Here is a 21,291-nt window from a genome sequence, read left to right on the forward strand (position 1 = left end):
ATCAAAGACACGACAGACTCTTCTATATCAGCTTCTTATCTCGATTTTTTCCTACAACGAAATCAACATTGACAGCTTTCCACCAAGATGTACAATAAACGTAATTATTTCAATTTCCCTATTGCGAATTTTCCATTTCTGGGTAGCAATATCCCTTAATCGCCAATCTTTAATACTTAAATGGCTTGTTCCCAAAGTCACAATTCTCTTGCAAGAAGTCGTCAACTGAAGACAAACTCGTAACACTGCTGGTCTTTTCTTGATGTTTATCGCTTTTTTCAACGCATGCAATCACAATGTAATGTGATATAATGTATATAATGTACGACCATGATATTCAGCGTTTTAAACACCATGTGTTTATAAGGACATATTTCAAATGTAACCACGAAATTTAACGATTATTGAACCATATAAGGGAACGAACAATTAACAAATGCATATATGGCATCCCTTCTTGTAAAGTCAGTTTTCATAAATACAGTCTGTTTAAAATGAGTTGCGAAGCAACTTCACCCTCTCTAGAGCAGGATTGAATTCTTTCTGTACTCTGTAGGAATCTAAGAAACATCTGACTGCGCGTCGATTGTCACTAAGAATCTGGTAGCAGATACCTAATAATGTATATACAATCCAATGCAGGTCTCCTCCTTGTTCGTCGTCGTATTTTATGACAATGAGCTTATGTAGTGCGTCGTCGCGTTTGGAGATCATTCCTAGCTCATGATAGCAAAGAAACCCGAGAAACACAGCATAGGGAAGTTGAGGAATAAGAATACCGAACGGATTTTGTTTGATCTCTGGTCTTATATGTGGCAAGGAAAATTCCAACATGCCTCTACGAAATATGGCAACGGACCTCTTGACTTTAAATTTCTGAAGCAATGAGTAGCTTTTTCCACAGTATAACTGTTTATATTTTGCTAAGTCTTTTTCTGAACTCATACAAATCGTGTCTTTATGCGAGGATATTGTGTCTTCACAAAGTGACAACGATTTTCTAAAATTCCCCAACAGGAAGAAAAGGGTTGCAAGCTGCAAAGGTGCAGAACATATCAAGTCATAATATAACAGGAAGGTCTTGCACATCCTCAAAACAGCGTACTTTGTTTTATTGTTTGGAAGATTGGCGTGCATGGGAAACGTACGCCTAGCTGTACTTGACAACATGTAAGTTGTTGCGTAGAATGCTCCGAAAACACTAGCTTCTGACTGAGCGGCCATCAGAATCTTATTCGATTTGTTGATCCTCTTAGGATCTCCACCGATAAAATCAATACAGTGACTGCATTCTCTAAACAGTGTTTGATCACGGTTACATTCCAGACGTAGATAATCTGAAGCAACGGAGTCTTGAATACCGGGACATATTTTATGAAGAAACGATAAATATTGTCGGTCATGGAAATCTACCACTATATCAAGAAGTTTTCTTCTGTTGTCGCCATGTATGTGCCTTTTGAACAAGTTGTTGGTTGGGATAAAATAATGGGGACAATATCCGGATCTTAGCCAGTCTATCAGAACTCTCAAGCAGACAAGAAAACAAACTAAAGTGTTTTTGTCTTGCCATAAGGTTTTTGGTGTTGTTTCTAATACATGGAAGATCAGAGTTTTCATAAAGTACGAAGTTACAATATCATCATTGACACCAACGGAACATAGATGTTTCCGAACGTCTTTCAGAAAATATTTAAGTAATCCATACACCTTAAACTGTAAGTGTCTGAATGAATGTACTAGCAATCTTTCTGCTGTAACAAACGATATTCTCCATTGTAGAAATGTATCCGGTGAAGTCTTATCTCCAACAGGAAGAATATGGCAGCCACCCTGAATAATTTTGTCAGTTATGATTGAATCGGGCCATCCGTGAGTTTTTGGTCGTTGTTTCCATTCTTCGGCTACTTCCGGCCATACATGGCATGCAAATGACTCTGCTATATCAAAATTAATGTGAACACTGTCATTCTGAAATGACTGACATGGTCCGTTTGATATAAGAGATAATCCTTCTTGCTTGCTTGAGAAATCAACTAGGTACTGTCGATACATATCGCTTGAAATCATTATAACACCTTCTTTAAGAACCATGGCACTTTTCAATGCCTCCGTCGGGTGTTCACGATGTGCGAGTTCCAACGTCACATATCCTGGTCTGCCATCCACGTTTCTCATTACCAAGATGGAATTGGTTTCGTTTCTGCCTGGAGGTGATGCGGTATAAGTCCTTGGACATATTACCTTCACATTTCGCACGACACACATCATATCCGTATCTGATCCAGGAATGGAAAATCCGTCAGCGAAACTCCCAGTAGATATAGTATGGGAGTAGTCACTGTCTCCACTGAGGAGATAATCTGTAAAGAGGATCATTTGTCTTCGGATGCTTACCTCTTCCTCAGTACCAATGAGCGCATCAAGGCGTTGGGATATCGACCTAGACGTGGCCTCCAAGTCCGATCTTCTATCCATTTTAAGTTCTGTATGAGATATAGGAAATATAATTAACGTCATGAGTTTCCTTCTCATAAAAGACCTGGTCTAAATGTCAATGTTTTATACATCTTATATTTGGTAAAAAAAGCAGTTCTATATATAATAGCATGGAATACAGATATCATAATTAGCCTTTGTCATATTATATTATACATTGGACAGAAATTAGTTTTATAAGCGCGCCTCTTTTCACGCTTCAATAAGTCAAGCTTTAAGTTTGATTTCAAAATAACTTGATCTTCCAAAAAAATTTAATTTCAACTTTGTGGTCTCTAAAAAGGATCTCTGCAGGTGTAATTTAGCGATATCAGAAATTTGACATTGCAAATGACACTGTTTTTATGTCTGTCTTATTGTTTAACATTCCTTTGTTTAGTTTTTTCTTAAGTTTCAGTTTTCCGACTTTACACATATAACCTAGTAAATGTACTTCACATGTCATGCTTATCATTTGCACATTGATCCTACATATTGACAGTTCCTCATATCCCTTTTATTTGACGTTTCAGGATGAGCAATGCGCCAACGCCTGTATAAAACCCCAATTTATTGTCAAATCACCTATATTTATAGTAATATTTAACCTGGGAAAATGCTTTCCTCACTCTTTACAGTTTTCGCTTTACATTGCTATCGTCTTTTATGATGTATTCTCTTAAACAAAGTGTGAGTATACAATATATCCTATACTTTTCGTCATAAGGTCATGTAATGTTCGAGAGATATTTTAATGGAAACGGGGAAGGGGGTATAGAACAATCCTTTGTTAAACAATGATCTTTCCTACTGATTCACAATAGTTACGTCGATTTCTTTCTTATTCTTCCCTCGCCATTATCATTGTGGACTTAGCGTTGGCATTCTTTGTTATCCTCACCATTCTTGGCTAAGCGATAACATTCTTTAAAACCCCTCGTCATTCTAGACTTAGAGGTGGTACACGTACGCTTATTGAAAGTTACTGCCAGATAAATCGAAAGTAATGCAAGAGTGTGGATCAATGCTACTAACTTAGGGTAATGTAAGTGTAACCTCAATGGGATCAGGATTGTATTACCTGTAGCAATATATACAGAATATTCACGAACGAAGTAAGATATTTCCGGTTTGGTGGGGTTGAAATATTTCTCCAGGTTTGTGATCAAAACTTGGCATGATGGCAGTGCATTAGAAACATACATCTAGTTACACAAAGTCCGTATCCTTTAAAGGTGACCTTTATTCATATGTGAGTGTGTATATAAATATATATATATAGAGAGAAAAGATTATCGGTATTGATCAGCGAAGCAGAAACAGTCACAAACAGTGGAGCACAAGGTTGGCACGATGCCAATTGGAATTTCCACTTTGTCATTCTATATACAGAAATGCGCAGAATATAACTGTTTGGTTTATCGTTGCTGTTTATCCAGGGTAATTTAACTTGTGATAAAGACGTTCAGACGCCTGAACCACACTGCCATCGCTTCACCGATGCGTGAAATAATAAGTAATATAATGACAATATCTGAATATGTCAAAATGTTATGATTTGTTTGATTGAATAGATTGAATTTAATTACATATCACAATATATGTAAACTATCCCCGAAGTAAACGAATGTTTGTCCAAATCTCGTTTTAAATCAAAATGAATCAACTCCTTATCTCTGCTGTTATACATGGCCGTTTTGTTTTTTATAAAAATTCCGTCAAAAAAACAAGTTTCATTTTTCTCTGTCAAATGGCTGGAGTGAGAACCTGAGTTTATCGTTTGCACATGTGCAATTGAAAAATATGATAAGGTTATGAAATGTGTCCGGTTATCTTTGCAGTTTAAGGATTGATAATGCAAACAGTTGTATCACCAAGAAATATTCTTTCTGTCATTTGATTTTTTTTCTTTTCTACAATATGAGGTGTAATGAGGATTATATACAGAACATACTTACCTATTCACGAACGAAGTAAGAAATCCCGCTAAGGATTGGTGAGGTTGAAGTTTGCTTCCATGTTTTGTGATCAAAATCCATACCATGAAAACGACTGTACTGCAAATGATATTGACTCTGTTAATTATATCAAACTACTAGGCATGATAGTAGTGCATTAGAAACATACATCTCGTTACACAAAGTCCGTATCCTTTAAATGTTACCTGTATTCATATGTGAGTGTGTATATATAGAGAGAAAAGATTATCGATATTGATCAGTGGAGCAGAAATAGTCACAAACAGTGGAGCACAAGGTTGGCACGATGCCAATTGGAATTTCCACTTTGTCATACTATGTACAGAAATGCGCACAATATAACTGTTTGGTTTATCGTTGCTGTTTGTCTAGGATAATTTAACTTGTAATAAAGACGTTAAGACGCCTGAACCACACTGCCATCGCTTCACCGATGCGTGAAATAATAAGTAATATAATGACAATATCTGAATATGTCAAAATGTTATGATTTGTTTGATTGAACAAATTGAATTTAATTACATATCACAATATATGTAAACTATCCCCGAAGTAAACGAATGTTTGTCCAAATCTCGTTTTAAGTGAAGATGAATCAACTCCTTATCTCTCCTGTCATACATGGCTGTTTTTTTAAATCTAATTCCGTCACAAAACAGGTTTTTTTTCTCTGTCAAATGGCTGGAGTGAGAACTTGAGCTTATAGTGCGTACATGATAAGGTAATGAACTGTTTCCTGTTATCTTTGCAGCTATAGGAATGATAATGCTAACAGTTGTATCTCCAAGAAATATTTTTTCCGTCATTTGAATCTTTTTCTTTACGAAAAAATGAGGTGTCATGAGAAAACAGTATTTAAATACTTTTGAACAAAAATAGAATTGTCAGTTTAAGTAAACGATTTAAGTGTTCTACATTTTTGTTCTATTTGAGACTGAAATATAGACTTTTATGTACCATAGCCCACTGATGCGTCTTTTGTACACTCTTTTAACATTAAAGGTGGAAGACTCTGCTGGTACAATTGGGTTCCCACAGTTTGCTGTACTCTGCATGCCGCGATTGATTTATTTGGATAGCGGCACCGCTTAGAATGAATATATATGTTAAAATGTTTTGAAGTTGAAATTATAAATTTATTTTATTATGGATAAGGGCACCTCCTCATTTGACATTAATTTCAGCAATTTTTATTTTCTCAGTCACTTCTTACGTTTCATCACTTGTGACTGCTATAACCAATGAAGAGTGAACGGAACAGCTATGTATTATGTAAAGATTCTTTATACACAACCAGGAATTTTAATATATGACGTTTCGGTGACCAGTACGATCCGTACGCTGTCACCTTCCTCAGACAAATGACCAGTAAAGCATGTACACAAAAGTGTGATATGTGTACGAGTTGTAGTGGAATAGCGTCGATTTCGGACATGCTGACAAGTGCCGAAATGACTGTTAGCGAATAGTAAAACCATTCGGCTACGCTTATTTTATTACTTGGTCATAGATATGCGAGAGTCTATGAGCCCCCTCATCTCGGTTCAGAACTGCCCCGCTGCGGCGTATCCAGATGGCTTCTTTGATCTGTCGCTTCAGAAGATGGTTCTCCCTATCGAGCACCTTTGAGTTTTCCCAGTCAATCACATGGTTTTCCTGCATGGCATGGTCAGTGATTGCCGATTTGTTTATCTGGGACTCCGACTGCTTCCTCTCTGATCGGGTGAACTTCTTTTCCTCTTGTCTTTCCGGTGCTCCCCAAGGCGAACCCCGAATCGCCTTCCAGTCTCTCCAATATATGACGCGTCACAGTTTTTGCACCCGATCTTGTATATGCATTCTGCGACATTCTCTTTGGTTATCTTATCCTTAGGGTGGACTAGGGTATTTCGAAGCGTCTTGTGGGGCTTCATGGCTGTTGCTATGCCATGGTTGCGGTATATCCTTTGGATGGTTTCAGATATACCCTTTATATATGGGATGATCACCTGGATTTTTGTTTTGTTTTGATCTTTCATAGGTCTTTTTCTGTTTTTTCCTTTATTTTGACACTGTTTTTGTACCCGTTTAAGGGCCCATTCCGGATATTCACAATTTTTCATTGCTTTCATGATGTGGCTCTGCTCTTGAATTTTGTCCTGTTGTTCTGTGACTATGGTCTCACATCGATTGAGCAACGTGCGTACGACCCCTAACTTCTGATGTAAAGGGTGGTGGGATTCAAAGTTGAGGTATTGGTCTGTGTGGGTCTTTTTCCTGTAGACCAATAACTTCACTGTTCCATCTTCTCTTCTGGCTATAAGTGTGTCTAGGAAGGGCATTCCGCAATTGGTTTCTTCCTCACATGTAAACTTGATGTTGTTAGTGGTGTCAATAGTGTTTATGTGGTTAGTTAGATCTTTCTGTGATCCCTTCTTGATTATTTCTAAAATGTCATCGACATATCGTTTCCATAGGCTTGGCTTGCAATCTATGGGGGCAGTGGCTATTGCTTGTTGTTCTAGATGTTCCATGAACAGATTGGCGACAATAGGCGACACTGGACTCCCCATAGCAGTTCCAAAGCGTTGCTGGTAGATGTTGCCTCGGAATGTGAAATATGTTCTGGTTAGTACAAATTCTAGCAGATCCATGATGTCCTTGATCTGGAGGTTTGTGTTTTTACGCCAGGATCTGTCTGACTCTAAGCGTTTTTGAATGATTTTCAGTGCATCATCAATGGGAGTATTGGTAAACAGAGAAACAACATCATGTGAAATAAATTGTTCATCCTCTTGGATCATGATGGTGGACATAGCTTCTGCTAGATGTTTAGAATTCCTGACATGATGTTCCGATTTCCCCACTAGCGGTCCAAGAATGTCTGCTAGTGACCTGGAAACGTTGTAACCAATGGATCCAGTGTAGTCCACAATAGGCCTCAGTGGGTTCCCCTGCTTGTGGATCTTGGGTGTGCAGTATATTCTCGGGGTGTTTTCAGCTGTGGGATACAGATATCTATACTGGCTTTCGGTGATTTTGCTCTCTTGTTTTAATCTAGTCAGTATAGAAATGAGGCGTCTTTTCAATTTGTTGGTAGGGTTGGTCTGCAGCTGTTCATATGTCTTGTTATCATGCAGCATTGTCATGACCTTCGCCTCATAATCGTCGGTATCCATGACGACTGTTGCCTTTCCTTTGTCAGCTGGTAATATTGTGATGGATTTGTCTCTTCCTAATTTTTGCGACCCGTTCTTCTTTAGTCATGTTTCTCTGAGGTAATTTTGTTGATTTTAAAACCCCTATTACCTGTGATCTCAGTTGGTCAGCTTCCGCAAAGTTTAGTTTCTTGCAGGCTTGTTCCGTGGCTACAACAAAGTCATCAACTGGGATCTTATCTGAAACGATGGCATAGTTCATACCCTTAGCGAGTAATGTTTTCTCGCTGTTGGTGAGCTCTTTGTTGGAGATATTTACCACCCATTTCTTTATCACGGAATCATTCAGGTTAGCTCCAGAGTTTTGTTGTGGTGTGTTCTCTATAAGACGGTTAAGGGCTATTGCTTGGGCCAATTCGGCCATATTTGGTTGGGAGATGAAAGACTAAAAAACACACGATATCAACCTTTAAACCAACTTTCTGACAATATTTTACATAATATACTTAAAAACCAATGTGTGACAATTTGAAAATGAAAAAAAAAAGGTTTTTGGAAACAAATTATCAGGAGATAATTGCGTTTACTTTAGAACGCACGTACAGCAATATTTTCGGTGTTATTATTTTTTTAGTAATGATTTTGTGTTCCTTTAGGCTATAGCAGTGAGCAATTACCGATAGTATATTTAGTTTCAGTATTCGTTATACACTACAACGTCCTTTTTTTCGACACGAATTTGGTAGACGGTTAAATGCACGTTTTTGTAGGGTGGCTGTAAATTCCAGGCTCTCGTTGAAATACATGACAGTTACATGGCCAAAAACAGACCTGTAAACAATGTAAACTCAATATAATATTACACGAATGTAAATATTTGAAGATCGCACATACAGTGATAAACAAACCTCACTTTAACTTCTAACACATGCTTACGTTGATCACCTTTACCGCCATTACTGTCGCATAACACATACAAAATATTGCTACGCTTCCAGAAACTCGCATGACACGTCGTGCAAAATATCATTTCGAAACGCAAAAAACATTTTATTGGTTTTATAATTACATACTCAAAACTTGATAGCATTTATTAAAGCTATGTGTGGTTGTTGTCTGCGTTGAAATAAAATAACATATCGGAACATTTGGAATAGCGTAAGCGTCAGAACCAATTTACAACTTCCGGTATGGACAGAAAAGATGTCAACACTGTACTGGGGACGCACAAAATTCGTTATTTCAGAAAATCGACTGGATACAGCAACCGTATCTTTTGTTTATGTTATACAGATCCCGTTATGATGTCAGCGGTATTACAGATGATCAGATCAAGAGCACTGTGAACGAATAATTTGCCGGTATTCAGGTAAGTTGTTGTGGCAGGTGCGATTTGGCCCTGATGCAAGTACGGAAGCACAGAGGTAACTAAGGTATAGTATAAAACATGCTGTTTGAGCTACGTGGCATTTATTACTCAGCTCTCTGGTGAAGAAAAGCACGTGCATTACTATTTGCTGTTAGTTTGGGCACCTGTTGTGATAACTTGTGATTAATTTAAGCTGGGTTACAGACAATACACCATAAATGTGGTTGCAATTGGAGACTTACAAAGCATAACATGGGACAAAGTAGTAAAAGACATTGAAAGAAGAAGAAAGTTCAATGGACCTAGAGGTAGACATAGTTTGTCTAGGAAGCGTCAGTACAAAAAACAGGCCGATAAAATTCAGACCACATTAAAACAACGCCTCCTGAATATTAAAGGTAAGCCTAAGCCATATCAGCTTCGCCGAATTATTCACATTGGTACTGATGGTCGTCGTTGTGTGAAGATATCAGTGAAAAGACTTCCACAACATGAATTAAGATGCTTGACGACATCCTCACCGCTGCATATATCTTGTCACACAACAACATTGCCTCCTGTGGAAGGTTACAGATTAATGAATTTGTCCAACTTCTCACAACATCTTAATACTACAACGGAACATGCTATATCATGTACTGCGGCAATTTCTGCTATCAAGAAAGGACAGCAAGCATTTCAGTTGGTGTCAGAGGTAAGGCAGGCAGGTCTCATTAGTACATTGGTTGCATTATGTTGTTGTGGTAAGAAATTTTACTTTGACACCAGTAGCAGAGATACGAGTGAAAGCATACCACATTTTGATGTAAACTTCAGAGCAGTGTGGGGAACAATGTCAACTGGGAGTGGCCTTTCGAAAATGACAGAATTTTTAGGAACAATTGGTGTTCCTGGGATTCCACATGGGCGTTACACTAACATTGAAAGGACAATTGGAAAACTGTGGGCTTCTTCATTACAGGAAGATATGATTGCTACTGGCTTGGAGGAACGTAAGTTGGCCATAGAAAGAGGCGATTTTCATCAAGGAAGCGGAAAGCAAGCATGGTGTCCGCTACATGCGAATGATTGCAGATGGTGACAGTTCTGTTTTCACCCGAATCCAACAAGCTATTCCAGTCTGGGGAAAAGATGTGGAAAAGTTGGAGTGTGCCAACCACTCCTGTAAATGCCTTAGATCTAGCTCGGAGAAGTTGGTATCAGAGAAACCTCACTACAAAGGCAAAGGCAAACTTACGAAACAGATACGTATCCGTCTGGCAACAGCAGTAAGATGCGCTATTCGAATGAGATCTGCCGAAACAAATAAATCGGATGCTACCAAACAGCTTGCAAAGGACATAAGGAATGCCGTTTATCATGTTTTTGGTGACCACAGACAGTGTAGCGATTTTTGCCGAGCCTCACAAGTTGTAGCAACACCAGACTGTGTAAATGATGATGTTGAAGAACAGCCAGATGAATTTTTGAAGGACCAAGAAACATATTGGAAAGACGGTACATCCGAGAAGGATATGGAAGAGTCTAGGGGAGATGTTTCTTATGAAACATCTCTAGATAAAGATATCATACGAGATGTGAGTGTTCTGCTGGATCGATTAGCTAATAAAAGTACACGGTTGATTGGCAACTTTACAACTAATCTTGCAGAAAGTTGGATGGCGATCCGCATGAAATTCGATGGAGGAAAAGTGATTAATCGCTGCAAAAGTGGATCCTGGCATTATAGGTGCTATGGTGGTGGACTCCGTAAGAACTTTGGGCCAGCATGGTCACCGATAGTGTTTCAGCGATGTACTTCAACAAAACCTGGTTCCATTTTTACCACGCTGTTTAGACGCCGTTCCCAACATTTATTAAGGAGCCTCAAATCCCAAAACAAAATGGAAGTTAAAGGAAGGTCTCGCAAGCGAAAACTGAAGTCTCTATCCATTGCAGCCAGCAAAAAAGCCAAGAAGGCTTATGGAAAAGATGTTACTGATGTCGTGGAAGATGTAAGCTCTGCAACACTGCAGGGAAAATGTGATGCCTTCCTGAAAGATTATGTTAACCACTCAAATGAACACTGCGAGAAAATCCAATATCTTACCAAGTCCCAGAGCCTGTGCAATTTATGGAGGGAAGAAAGGCGAGTACGATTAACATCAACGTGCTTTGGAGAAATTGTTCACAAACGTGTCAAGGGGCCTGTGGCACCTCTTGTTCATCGGTTGTTATATAATAAATTTCTGGGAAACAGGTACACCAGCTATGGGTTATCACAGGAATCGGCCACTATCAAAGAGTATGTCCAATTTAAAGCTGACCATGGAGACACCGTACATGTGGAAATTTTAGGTCTCACCATCGATCAAGACCACAAGTACTTAGCTGCCAGTACTGATGGTGTAGTTGTGTATAATGATGGTCGGGAAAAGGGGCTGTTAGAAATCAAGAACCTCCTACAGAAAAACCAAATGACACTTCAAGAGGCAGCCAAGAAAATGCCGGGATTTTGTTTAAACGTTACTGGCAGTGGTTTAAAATTACGTCGAAATCACAAGTTCTATTTCCAATGTCAATGGCAGATGAATGTTATTGGATTTCCATGGCTGGACTTTGTAGTAAGACGCACCAACCCTAATCAATTACATGTTGAGAGAATAACACGTGATCAGAATCTCTGGTTAAACACAATGGTGCCCAAATTAACAGCGTTCTATTTCCAAGCATTACTGCCGGAATTAGCAGTACCTCGAAGAGGTTTGAGTCCTGGAATACGAGAACCTGAAAAACCATGGGTAAGACAGTGCATTCGATATTACTGTCGCATATAATGTTTTTGCATTAGATATGAAACAGGGCTCAGCATTTTACAGTGATATTAGATTATTTAGTTTAGAATGGTTTTGAATAATATCAGAATTTTTGGATTGGGGAAATCATAAATGATACATGTCATGACATTATTCAATAATGTCACACCACTTATTGCTTTAGATGTGTTTTAACATGCCAAAAATGTTATTATAAATGATTTTTCTCAACTTTGTATTGACATAGACATTGTATATCATAGTGCAAGACACTGACAGATTTATTACAAAATGTATTTTTTTTTTCAGTTTATACCAACTCCTGTGTCTGTGGTAAAACAGTCTGCTTCCCAAAACACCAGCACCCATTGGAAACAAAAACTACCAGAGAAGCCTTCAGGTTAGTACTATTGCTGTTTACAAGTAGATATATATCATACTAACCACACGAATTACAAAAGTATGGAAAGTACATGATACCTCCGTTACCCCCACCTCCTGCCCCCTGCACCAAAATTGCTGGTGATCCAACTTATCCAAGCTGTTATGGTCATTAATCATCCTATGAAGTTTGAAGCTTACTGAAGGTATTTACATGTAAAGTATCGGCTAGTGCTTTCAAGAATTCAAGAAAATGAATAAACTATGCCTTGAAGATTAAATCTGTTAAATGCAAAGTATCAGCTACTATAGTACAGACAGACAGACAGACAGACAGACACGCACACACACAGACAGACAGACAGATCGACAGACACACAGACAGACACACAGACAAACAGACAGACACACAGACAGACACAGACAGAAAGACACACAGACAGACACAGACAGAAAGACACACAGAGTGATTACTATAGGGCATCTGCCTCAGCAGCGGAGCCCCAACAAGTTTGCAAGGGGCATTTATATTTTATTTTAAAATTACAGATCTCGACAAACCTCTACCAGGTTGTAGTTCAGACAACCTTGCTCCATCAACAAGACAGAGAAGTCAACGGAGACGACTTGTCAAATTTGTAGGCCGCAAAATTAAGCATGAGTGGTGTGTAGATGAGGAATCGGGAAAGACAGAATGGTACACTGGGATGGTTCTTGATTGTGTAAAGGTATTGTCACTCAGCTTACATCACATTTCTACTTGTTAATATATGGTGTAAAAAAAGTTAGCCAAACTGTAAACATCAGTGCACAATTTTATATTTGGATCAACTTCTTGATAAATAGTGGGTTATTTATACCTTCTATTAATTCTACCTTTTTGGAGAAGTGCCTACATATCCAATTGGTTTATTCTAAAATGTGAATAGTATATAAAATAAGTTCCTTAAACTTTTCCAATAATCTTAATGGGGTCAGAGGACATGGAAAAGTCACAGTGACCTACTTTTGGTATATTGCACTGAAATATACAATAATTTTCCAACAGTTGTAACAATGCTCCCCTCCTAGGTGCAAGTCCTGCTGGAAATATTTGCCAGAAGGTGAATTTTTCAGCTTAGTGTGTGAAAGTTGCCAATTGCTTGCCATGGATCCATGGTTTACTCTAGGTATTTATTTTTTTCCACTACCTGGTAACAGTACCACATGCTAATCTAACTGATATATTGTTGACACTGACACCAAATGTAGAAATAAACTACAAACATTTACTATATTTGGTAACTTGACATTCTCACATAAATTTTTCGGGAGATTTTCATATACATGTAACTTTCACAGGGAAAAGATGGTGAAGAGAAAGCTAGTTATGAAATTAAATATGAAGGAGAGACAGACACCTTTGTTGTGGAGAATTTAAACCAAGATTTTGCCAGTGGTTGTGTGAAATTTATTGATTTGTGAGGTAGGTAACTCCAAATTCAAGGGGAATAACTCTTAACCCCAAAAATTCAACATTATTTTTTTAATTTCATAATAATCTTATATAAAAAAAATAAAACAAGGGAAACAATATGTTTCATTCATTTGATAAAAAGATTAGCTATAATTTTCCATAAATTCAATTGGTTTGTTTCAACAATTACAAGAATTTATGTCCTGCATTGGCCCTCCATACATTTCTTTGCTTGTTGACAGGTACTACTTTCAGGAAAAAAACATGGAGATAAAAGTGCCATTTTGGATTGGATACTGCTTCACTTTACTGGACTCTAATGTGAAATATGGAGAGAATTGGGACTTTTGCAAAGTAATTGTACATTCTTGGATGGTTACACAAATTATTGACACTATATTTTGGAATGTTTATGATTTGAGGAAGGCTGTGCGTGCGTTCTACTGTGGACATAGGAAAAGTAAGTTATTAAGTTATTAATAATTTTAAAAGTCAGAATTTGTTGTATATAGGTTTAACAACTCACTTTTTAACCTCTTTGTATGTGTTTTACTCCTGTATTTTGTGGTAATTCTGTGTTTTAATGAATTTCTGCATAGCCTTCAAATATGGCGGATTGTCCAAAGCAATAGTCCTTAAGCTTGGTCAAGTGGCGTTGTTTGGTCGTATCGAACGCTCGTTCACCTATACGCTTCATATGTTTGTTTATATCCCCTACAGTCTCATTCGATAAGCATTTGATCAGTTTGTCGGTGAGTACTGTTCGCTCGTGCATGTATGCGTCTATTTTGTTATTGACGACTCGAATTCTCTCTCACACTAGATCTTTTTGAGCTTTATTTATAATATTACGAGCATTCACCGTATTGACTGGGCACCTAATCCTCAGACTTGATGGTGTTATTTGCAAGTCCCTACATCCCAGCGTAAACACAAGGTGGTTTCTGTGTCTCGCTAACTTCTTTTCTAGGCTCTCTAATTTCCGCACATCTTTGACAATATCTTGTCCATACTTTGTTCGGATAATACTGAACATTTTCGTCAGGTTGGAAAGTAAGGATTATGTAAAGATTCTTTATACACAACCAGGAATTTTAATATGTGACGTTTCGGTGACCAGTACGGTCCGTACGCTGTCACCTTCCTCAGACAAATGACCAGTAAAGCATGTACACAAATGTGTGATATGTGTACGAGTTGTCGTGGAATAGCGTCGATTTCGGACATGCTGACAAGTGCCGAAATGACTGTTAGCGAATAGAAAAACCATTCGGCTACGCTTATTTTATTACTTGGTCATAGATGTGCGAGAGTCTATAAATAAGCGTAGCCGAATGGTTTTACTATTTCGCTAATCCTTACTTTCCAACCTGACGAAAATGTTCAGTATTATCGGAACAGCTATGTAAAACTAATTTATTCATTTTCGGCTGTATTGTATATGATTACAAACTCGTATTGAATTATGTTATCCAGGTGTGAACCTTATATACAATGCGCACACTCTTCAATTCTGCAAGCAAAGGAAAATAGATACCGGCAGTGACATCAGTGACAGCAGCGGTTATCCATGGAATAAAATTTGTATCGGAATCGTACGAAAATTGATTTCCAACAAGAAGAAAATAAAGGCAATGATCTGATATGATATGTTTGAAAGAGTGAAACCAACCAACATGAACCCATCACAAAAACCCAAGACAGAAAAATTGTCACGTGATCATAGCATCTTAAAGTTGTGCTAATTACTTGAGTACCCGTCGGTGCCTTCCTTTATCTAGATCTAGTAATTAAAGTGAATTATGGATATATGTCTCGACAACAGCCATGCCTGCATGAGTGCAAATACTTGGAGCTTTTCAACATGTGTTGTGTTGACGTAAAGAAATGGGCCAAGAGAGGTTGCTTTTGTTTATAAACAAATATATATTGTGTAACGTGCCGATATTGAGCCATGTATCACACAGGACATCAATTTCAAAGAGACATTGAAGGTGTTTGAGCGTACAAGTCGTCAGCAAGTCGTGCACCGGAATGATTAAAAAGTTCACGTGTGTAAAGAAAGCTTGTCTGGATATATGGCACAAATCAGGCAACAAAGCTTCGACAAGTAAACCTAGAGAGACAAACTAAAGGCCAGACAAATATTACAGGTTAAATGTGACATGCAAGACTGAATTTAAATTTCAGACAGCATAATAAGTTTAAATAATATCGCGAGAAGGCGCACTTTGTGACATGTCTGCATGTGTGGAGACAGTAATGTGCACGGCATAATGCAGTAAGTATGAAAGAACATAAATGAATGAAAATGATACGCAATAAACGGTCGAGCCAGTGTGACATCGCCGTCTGATTATCAGCATAGATGTAGTGCGAAATCTGATATTCATTGCAAGAAAGCTCATAGGAATAGGTGAGAGCAACACGTGGCTTTCACGTAAATGAAACCACAGAGAATACAGATGGATAGAAAATACACTCCTACGATAACTGAATATCTTTGGCTATCCTTGGTTGAACAGCTAATATTTTAAGTAATTGAAATATCGAATTTAATTCGCATAACTGATATTTTTTTTTATTATTTTGGAATGTGTTTATATCAATCCAGTTTTCCCCAGTATTCCTCATTTTTTATTATTCTATTGTTTCTTTGCTCGTGAAGCATATACCAGTTTTTTCTAAAGAAGCTAACAATCGCTATGATGAGGTTTTAAATGAGGTAGCATTATCATTTCATATAGCGTAACCATATTGTAAATTGAGACGTCATCAAGGACGATTCACATTTCATGAAAATAATGAAGATGACACAATGAAATATTTTTATACTGTCGTATTCAGGGTGAGATATCCCTGACTATCGAACAGACACAGATTATATTATTCCTTGTATTGAATATGTGTGTTCGTATTATATGTTAGCATTGCATCTCAATGATGTGAATGTAATTGTAGCTATCTAGTATAACTGTTATGAATTGATAACGAGTTATTTCCCTTAGATATGAATTGTTCTTTCAGTCGATTTGGAATTTAATTGTCACCATATCTCATTCACCACAGCTGCAGTCTACAAAACCTACTTTCTGAATATAACCCAACATAACGTGTCCTGTCGCTATCTGTCAAATAAGAGATTGATGCATAACAAATAAGGTAGCATTGCTATTTAAGGAAATCACGGTGGGTTCATTGTATATATGCTTCTCCAGCTAGGTGAACATCAGTAGGGTAATGTCACAGTATACATTAATGCATCGAGGTAGAACCAACAACAGTCTGAATTGTAATGAGTATATATATAACAGAAAGACACCTTAGCTGTTGAAGAAATACACAATGTACACTATTGCCATTTTTAGAACAAACGAGGAAGAGCGAGCTGAAAGACCCGTGTTCTCCAGCATTTGTTTGTGCGCTTTGTTCTATGCGCTGATAGCATTTATTACAGGTGAAACGGGGAATGTCTGAATTCTTTTCTCTTCAACTAAGAAGGTAAAAGGAAATATATATGTTCATGTCAATAACGATAATAATTACCTACATATTGACATCTCACTGTTCATGTCCTTCTTTTGGCAGTATGGCCAGCAACAGCTCTGTCCCAAGTGACAAGAAATTCACTTCATACACGTGTTCTCTGTGTGACATTGCAGATAACGTTAAGTGGTATTGTAATGATTGTCAAGAAGTTTTATGTGACCGATGTAAGTATGGTCATGCTCGCGGAAAGAAAACCAGAAATGATAACGTTGTCTCCATTGGGAATGATAACCGTGACAGTCATGTACCAAAGGTACGTATACTTCATAATGATAAACAGTGTAATATCTACTGCTCGGACTGTAACGTATCATTATGTTCCTATTGTGTAACTAAAAATTGCGAAGGAAACATCTTGAAATATTTCGAAAACGAAAGCTCTTTTAAAAAACAACACATACAGGAGCAAATGACAAAGTTATGTAATAAATTTGAGCTTGTGAGGAACGAAAATTCCAATAAAAATTCTGCTGAAAAATCATTTATCAGCAATTTTAATGGAAAGAAAAAAGACAGAAAATTTCAGAGGAGGAAATTACCTGTAGCAGATACTTTGTTGGACGAGTTGTCTTCTCTTAAAGAAGTAGAATACGAGATGCGTGAAAAGTATTGTTCACGTTCACTCGACATAATCGGAGAACAGGAGAGTGGTTACGGAAATACATTTAATTATGCATCGTCGGAATCAGAAAATTCATTGAAGGATATTCTTCCCATGTATGACGTCAACGGAAGTTATTTATTACCAAATGAACCATGTTTTGCTGCTGAAAGTGTCGACTGTGCAATAATAACACAAGCGGTTAGTGAATGTGATCTCGAGAACAAATTTGAGAAAGGTGACGTCGACAGTTCATAAATCAAACTCGTATGGAAGTAGTTGACATAAATCTCCAGGACAACACTGACATAAAGATATCTATCTTCGGACAGGAGCACCCAGTAGCACCAAGAAACATCGGACGTCAGAGGGTTCACAGTTTGATTGGATACTCTCAGGATATAGCCACGAAAATGGAGTCACACAAAAATAAAGGATTTTTCAGTTTTATCGTGCCGGCGAGGTGTTCTGAGATGGTACAACGCACCAGGCTTTCCAAAATATCTCGCAGGCGTACACGGCAAGTCTTTATAGCACAACTTCTCTGACATTTGTTGATTACATAGTGAGAAAAAACCTAACATAACCTTAATAATGAATTGAGTTTGTGTAGTATTCTGAAATTTTCACACTTTTGGATGTGATTTGCTGCTAGCTGCGAGATGAATATCCTATCTTCTTTGGATGAATGGCGTGTACAGGTGTCCTAAACAGAGGAAAAACCGTGAAACGTTATCTGATCAAATTTTGTTTGTTTTTTTTTTCTGAAAATTTTAGAAAAATTGAAATAACGAAAATGTCAAATTAGCCACAATATATATATAATATATGAACTTGACATCATACTGATTCAAAAGACTTCATAAGATCCAAATTCATTCTCATCACTTAAGTATTGGACATAATCCTTCCACCATTCATGGTTATCTCCCAGTTATCTTTGCCATCTGTTTATGGTGTATACACATTACCTCATGTGACGTGTACACACATTACGTCATGTCACGTGTTCACACATTACTTCATGTGACGTGCACACACATTACGTCATATGACGAAGTGTGGCTCTACATGTAACAAGAGTGACAGTTGATGACAGATAATGGTCAACAGGTTGGAAATATATAATAGATTTAAAAAATAATAAAATATGAATAAATCAATATAAATATATTGTGAAACCCACTCTGTTGGAAGTCTGGAGCAGAAACTTAACCCTCTTCAGTTTTTTTTTTATCTTGAAAGAGATGACATATTCACAAAATGGCCACAGCTATTGACGTTAACCACGATGGACATGGATGAACACTCATAAACTACTCTCTGAGAGGGTTGCTCACACGTGCAACAATTAAGGTGGAAACAGTGCGGACCTCCACTAATGTTTTAATATTATTCTTTTTAGCATTAATGTCATCATTTCTAACAAATCATCAAGAAACATAAACGGATTAGCGTTTAAATATGTTCCTTGTTCCTTAGAGAAGCGGATTGTATCACTCGAGTGTTTAGACAAGCCTATGATACTGCTTTAAGATTGCTAAACTGTTGTTAATTTGGACTCCGTCCGTCCGTGCGTGCATGCGTCCGAAGGTTGTTAAGGGCCTTTTTGCTGTTGACGCCATTTCATTTTTATATTTTTTTCTGTTACAATTGCAAAAAAAAAAAAAAAATAAAAAACAAAACAAAACAAAAAAACAGTTTCCTTTCCGGACTACCACTTCGAAATCATTCTACTCAACTCCACAAAATTTTCTGTATATATTAGGTCAGTGCCATAGTTAAAATATTTATCTTACTATAGGAACAGATAGCCCTCATCAGAAATTTTTTGCTGTTCCAGTGTTCTGGTACCGTTCAAGATAATACACTTATTAAGTTAATAGTTTCTTTTGCCATGGAGAAGTTTTCCATTTGAATGCTCGTTTCTGTTGCTATTGAAACAGATACGCCAAATAAAAGCTTTGTCTCGCTAGTTCTTTTTAACCGTTCAAGATTATTACCACGTACTTAACATTTGTACATGCATCAATCTAGTACCCTAGTAGAAGTTTCAATACGTTGTAAAGAACAATTAGAAATAACAGCGGGGCGCTGGACATGATGTCACTCTTTGCGTTATCTTGTTTCAGAATTTGCCTCGCCGTTTTCGGTCGCCTTAATATCGTCAATGTTATTTCCATAATCGAAACCCCCTTGTTGAATTTCTAGTGAAATTATAATAAAAGTAAAAAAACAAGGATAAGGTAAGTGATTGCAGACTGGTTTTGCGGTTAAATGAAAACTTTTGAATAAAGATGTGTAGCAAACATATGTGAGTGAATTTTGTTAAAAAATAAAACCGACTTGAACTGGCTGTTCAAGCTTTTTTTAAACCAGGTTTTGATACCTCAGGTTTATGGCTTTGTCTGTCTATTGACAGGTGTTTGAACTGTTTAGACCCAACATATGGTCCTTATATCCTACAAATCATGCTGGAGAAGCACAGTCTTAAGAATGCAAACAACATAACTATGATTTAAGAAGAAGAATTTAAAATATTTTCTCAATTTTACCGAACGTTGGTTTTGCTGAAAAAATACAAATAAATTTGTTCCAAGTTCGTATAAGCTGGACATGTTAGTTTGTCTGTTGGTTACGTTGTTGTATACCATATTATCATTGGAGGACGTGACATTACTTACTTGAATTGATCAAGATTTTCATGTTGAGCGTCGTCGATGAAGTAGCCGACGCCTACTCTTCCAGATCATCTGGTCTTATTCTCCTTTTACTCTTTCAGGAGTCCGTATGAAATCTTTCTTTTGTTCATATTTTATCTATTTTTTTCTTGAAATTTGAGTTTGGGTTATGCTTATATTGAAATGTGGATGGTTCCTTACTGTTTATTTTTTCCAGAAATTCGCGAAATGTGATTTTGTTTAGTTCCTCCAGAGTTTGTTTGACTAAAGCTTTCTTTTGCTTTTTTACCAATTGAATACAAGTTATTGTTGATGTTGCTAAGACTGGCGTTATAACTTATGGAATCCATGACAGTATGAAACCAATAGAAAGTGGCCGCGAATGTTCTGTATGAATATATATTAATATCAATAAGGTGGAAAACACAAAAAGATATCATCCATGATATACAAGGAAAAGCTGTGTCAACTTTATAGTAAACATCCTTAAATTTCTATAAAACCCTAAGCAACAAACACATCAAAACGTCAAACATACACAACACAAGACGTAATATAAGAATAAAACACACAGCCAAAGTGTTATTAAAATTAGTATGCAAACGCCCAGGGCTACACATGATGTATGTCTTGCTCAGTCACGACGTCTGTCGCCCAATAACAATAACAGTATTTACAGCTCCAGGACGCAGACGACAGATGGGGAGACCCCTCTTACATACATGTTAAAGAAGTCTGTCCCTATTTTGATGTTAGAAGTTCCATGAGGTGAGTAACACTTACGTTTAAATACAGATAATCTAGACTATGATCCAAAGTAATGGTAACGATTTAGACAGTCAAGGTTACACATAAGAAAAGGATA

General features: G+C 37.3%; 2 protein-coding genes across 2 annotated transcripts; both read right to left on the minus strand.

The window, feature by feature from the left end:
• Window positions 1-489: 489 nt before the first annotated feature.
• Window positions 490-2,478, minus strand: LOC132554658 (uncharacterized). The gene has a single exon (XM_060218973.1). The coding sequence runs from the start codon at window positions 2,476-2,478 to the stop codon at window positions 490-492; it is 1,989 nt and encodes a 662-aa protein (XP_060074956.1).
• Window positions 2,479-6,145: 3,667 nt separating this feature from the next.
• Window positions 6,146-7,615, minus strand: LOC132554659 (uncharacterized). Its single transcript, XM_060218974.1, has one exon. The coding sequence runs from the start codon at window positions 7,613-7,615 to the stop codon at window positions 6,146-6,148; it is 1,470 nt and encodes a 489-aa protein (XP_060074957.1).
• Between the last annotated feature and the right edge of the window lie 13,676 nt (window positions 7,616-21,291).

The sequence above is a fragment of the Ylistrum balloti genome, unplaced genomic scaffold, assembly GCF_031769215.1.
Source record: "Ylistrum balloti isolate Yb309-2 unplaced genomic scaffold, AGI_CSIRO_Ybal_v1 Utg370420, whole genome shotgun sequence".
NCBI classification, from domain to species: Eukaryota; Metazoa; Mollusca; class Bivalvia; order Pectinida; family Pectinidae; genus Ylistrum; species Ylistrum balloti.

Coding starts and splice junctions, on each gene's coding strand:
- LOC132554658 (XM_060218973.1), bottom strand. CDS start 2,478: ATGGATAGAAGATCGGACTTGGAGGCCACGTCTAGGTCGATATCCCAA.
- LOC132554659 (XM_060218974.1), bottom strand. CDS start 7,615: ATGGATACCGACGATTATGAGGCGAAGGTCATGACAATGCTGCATGAT.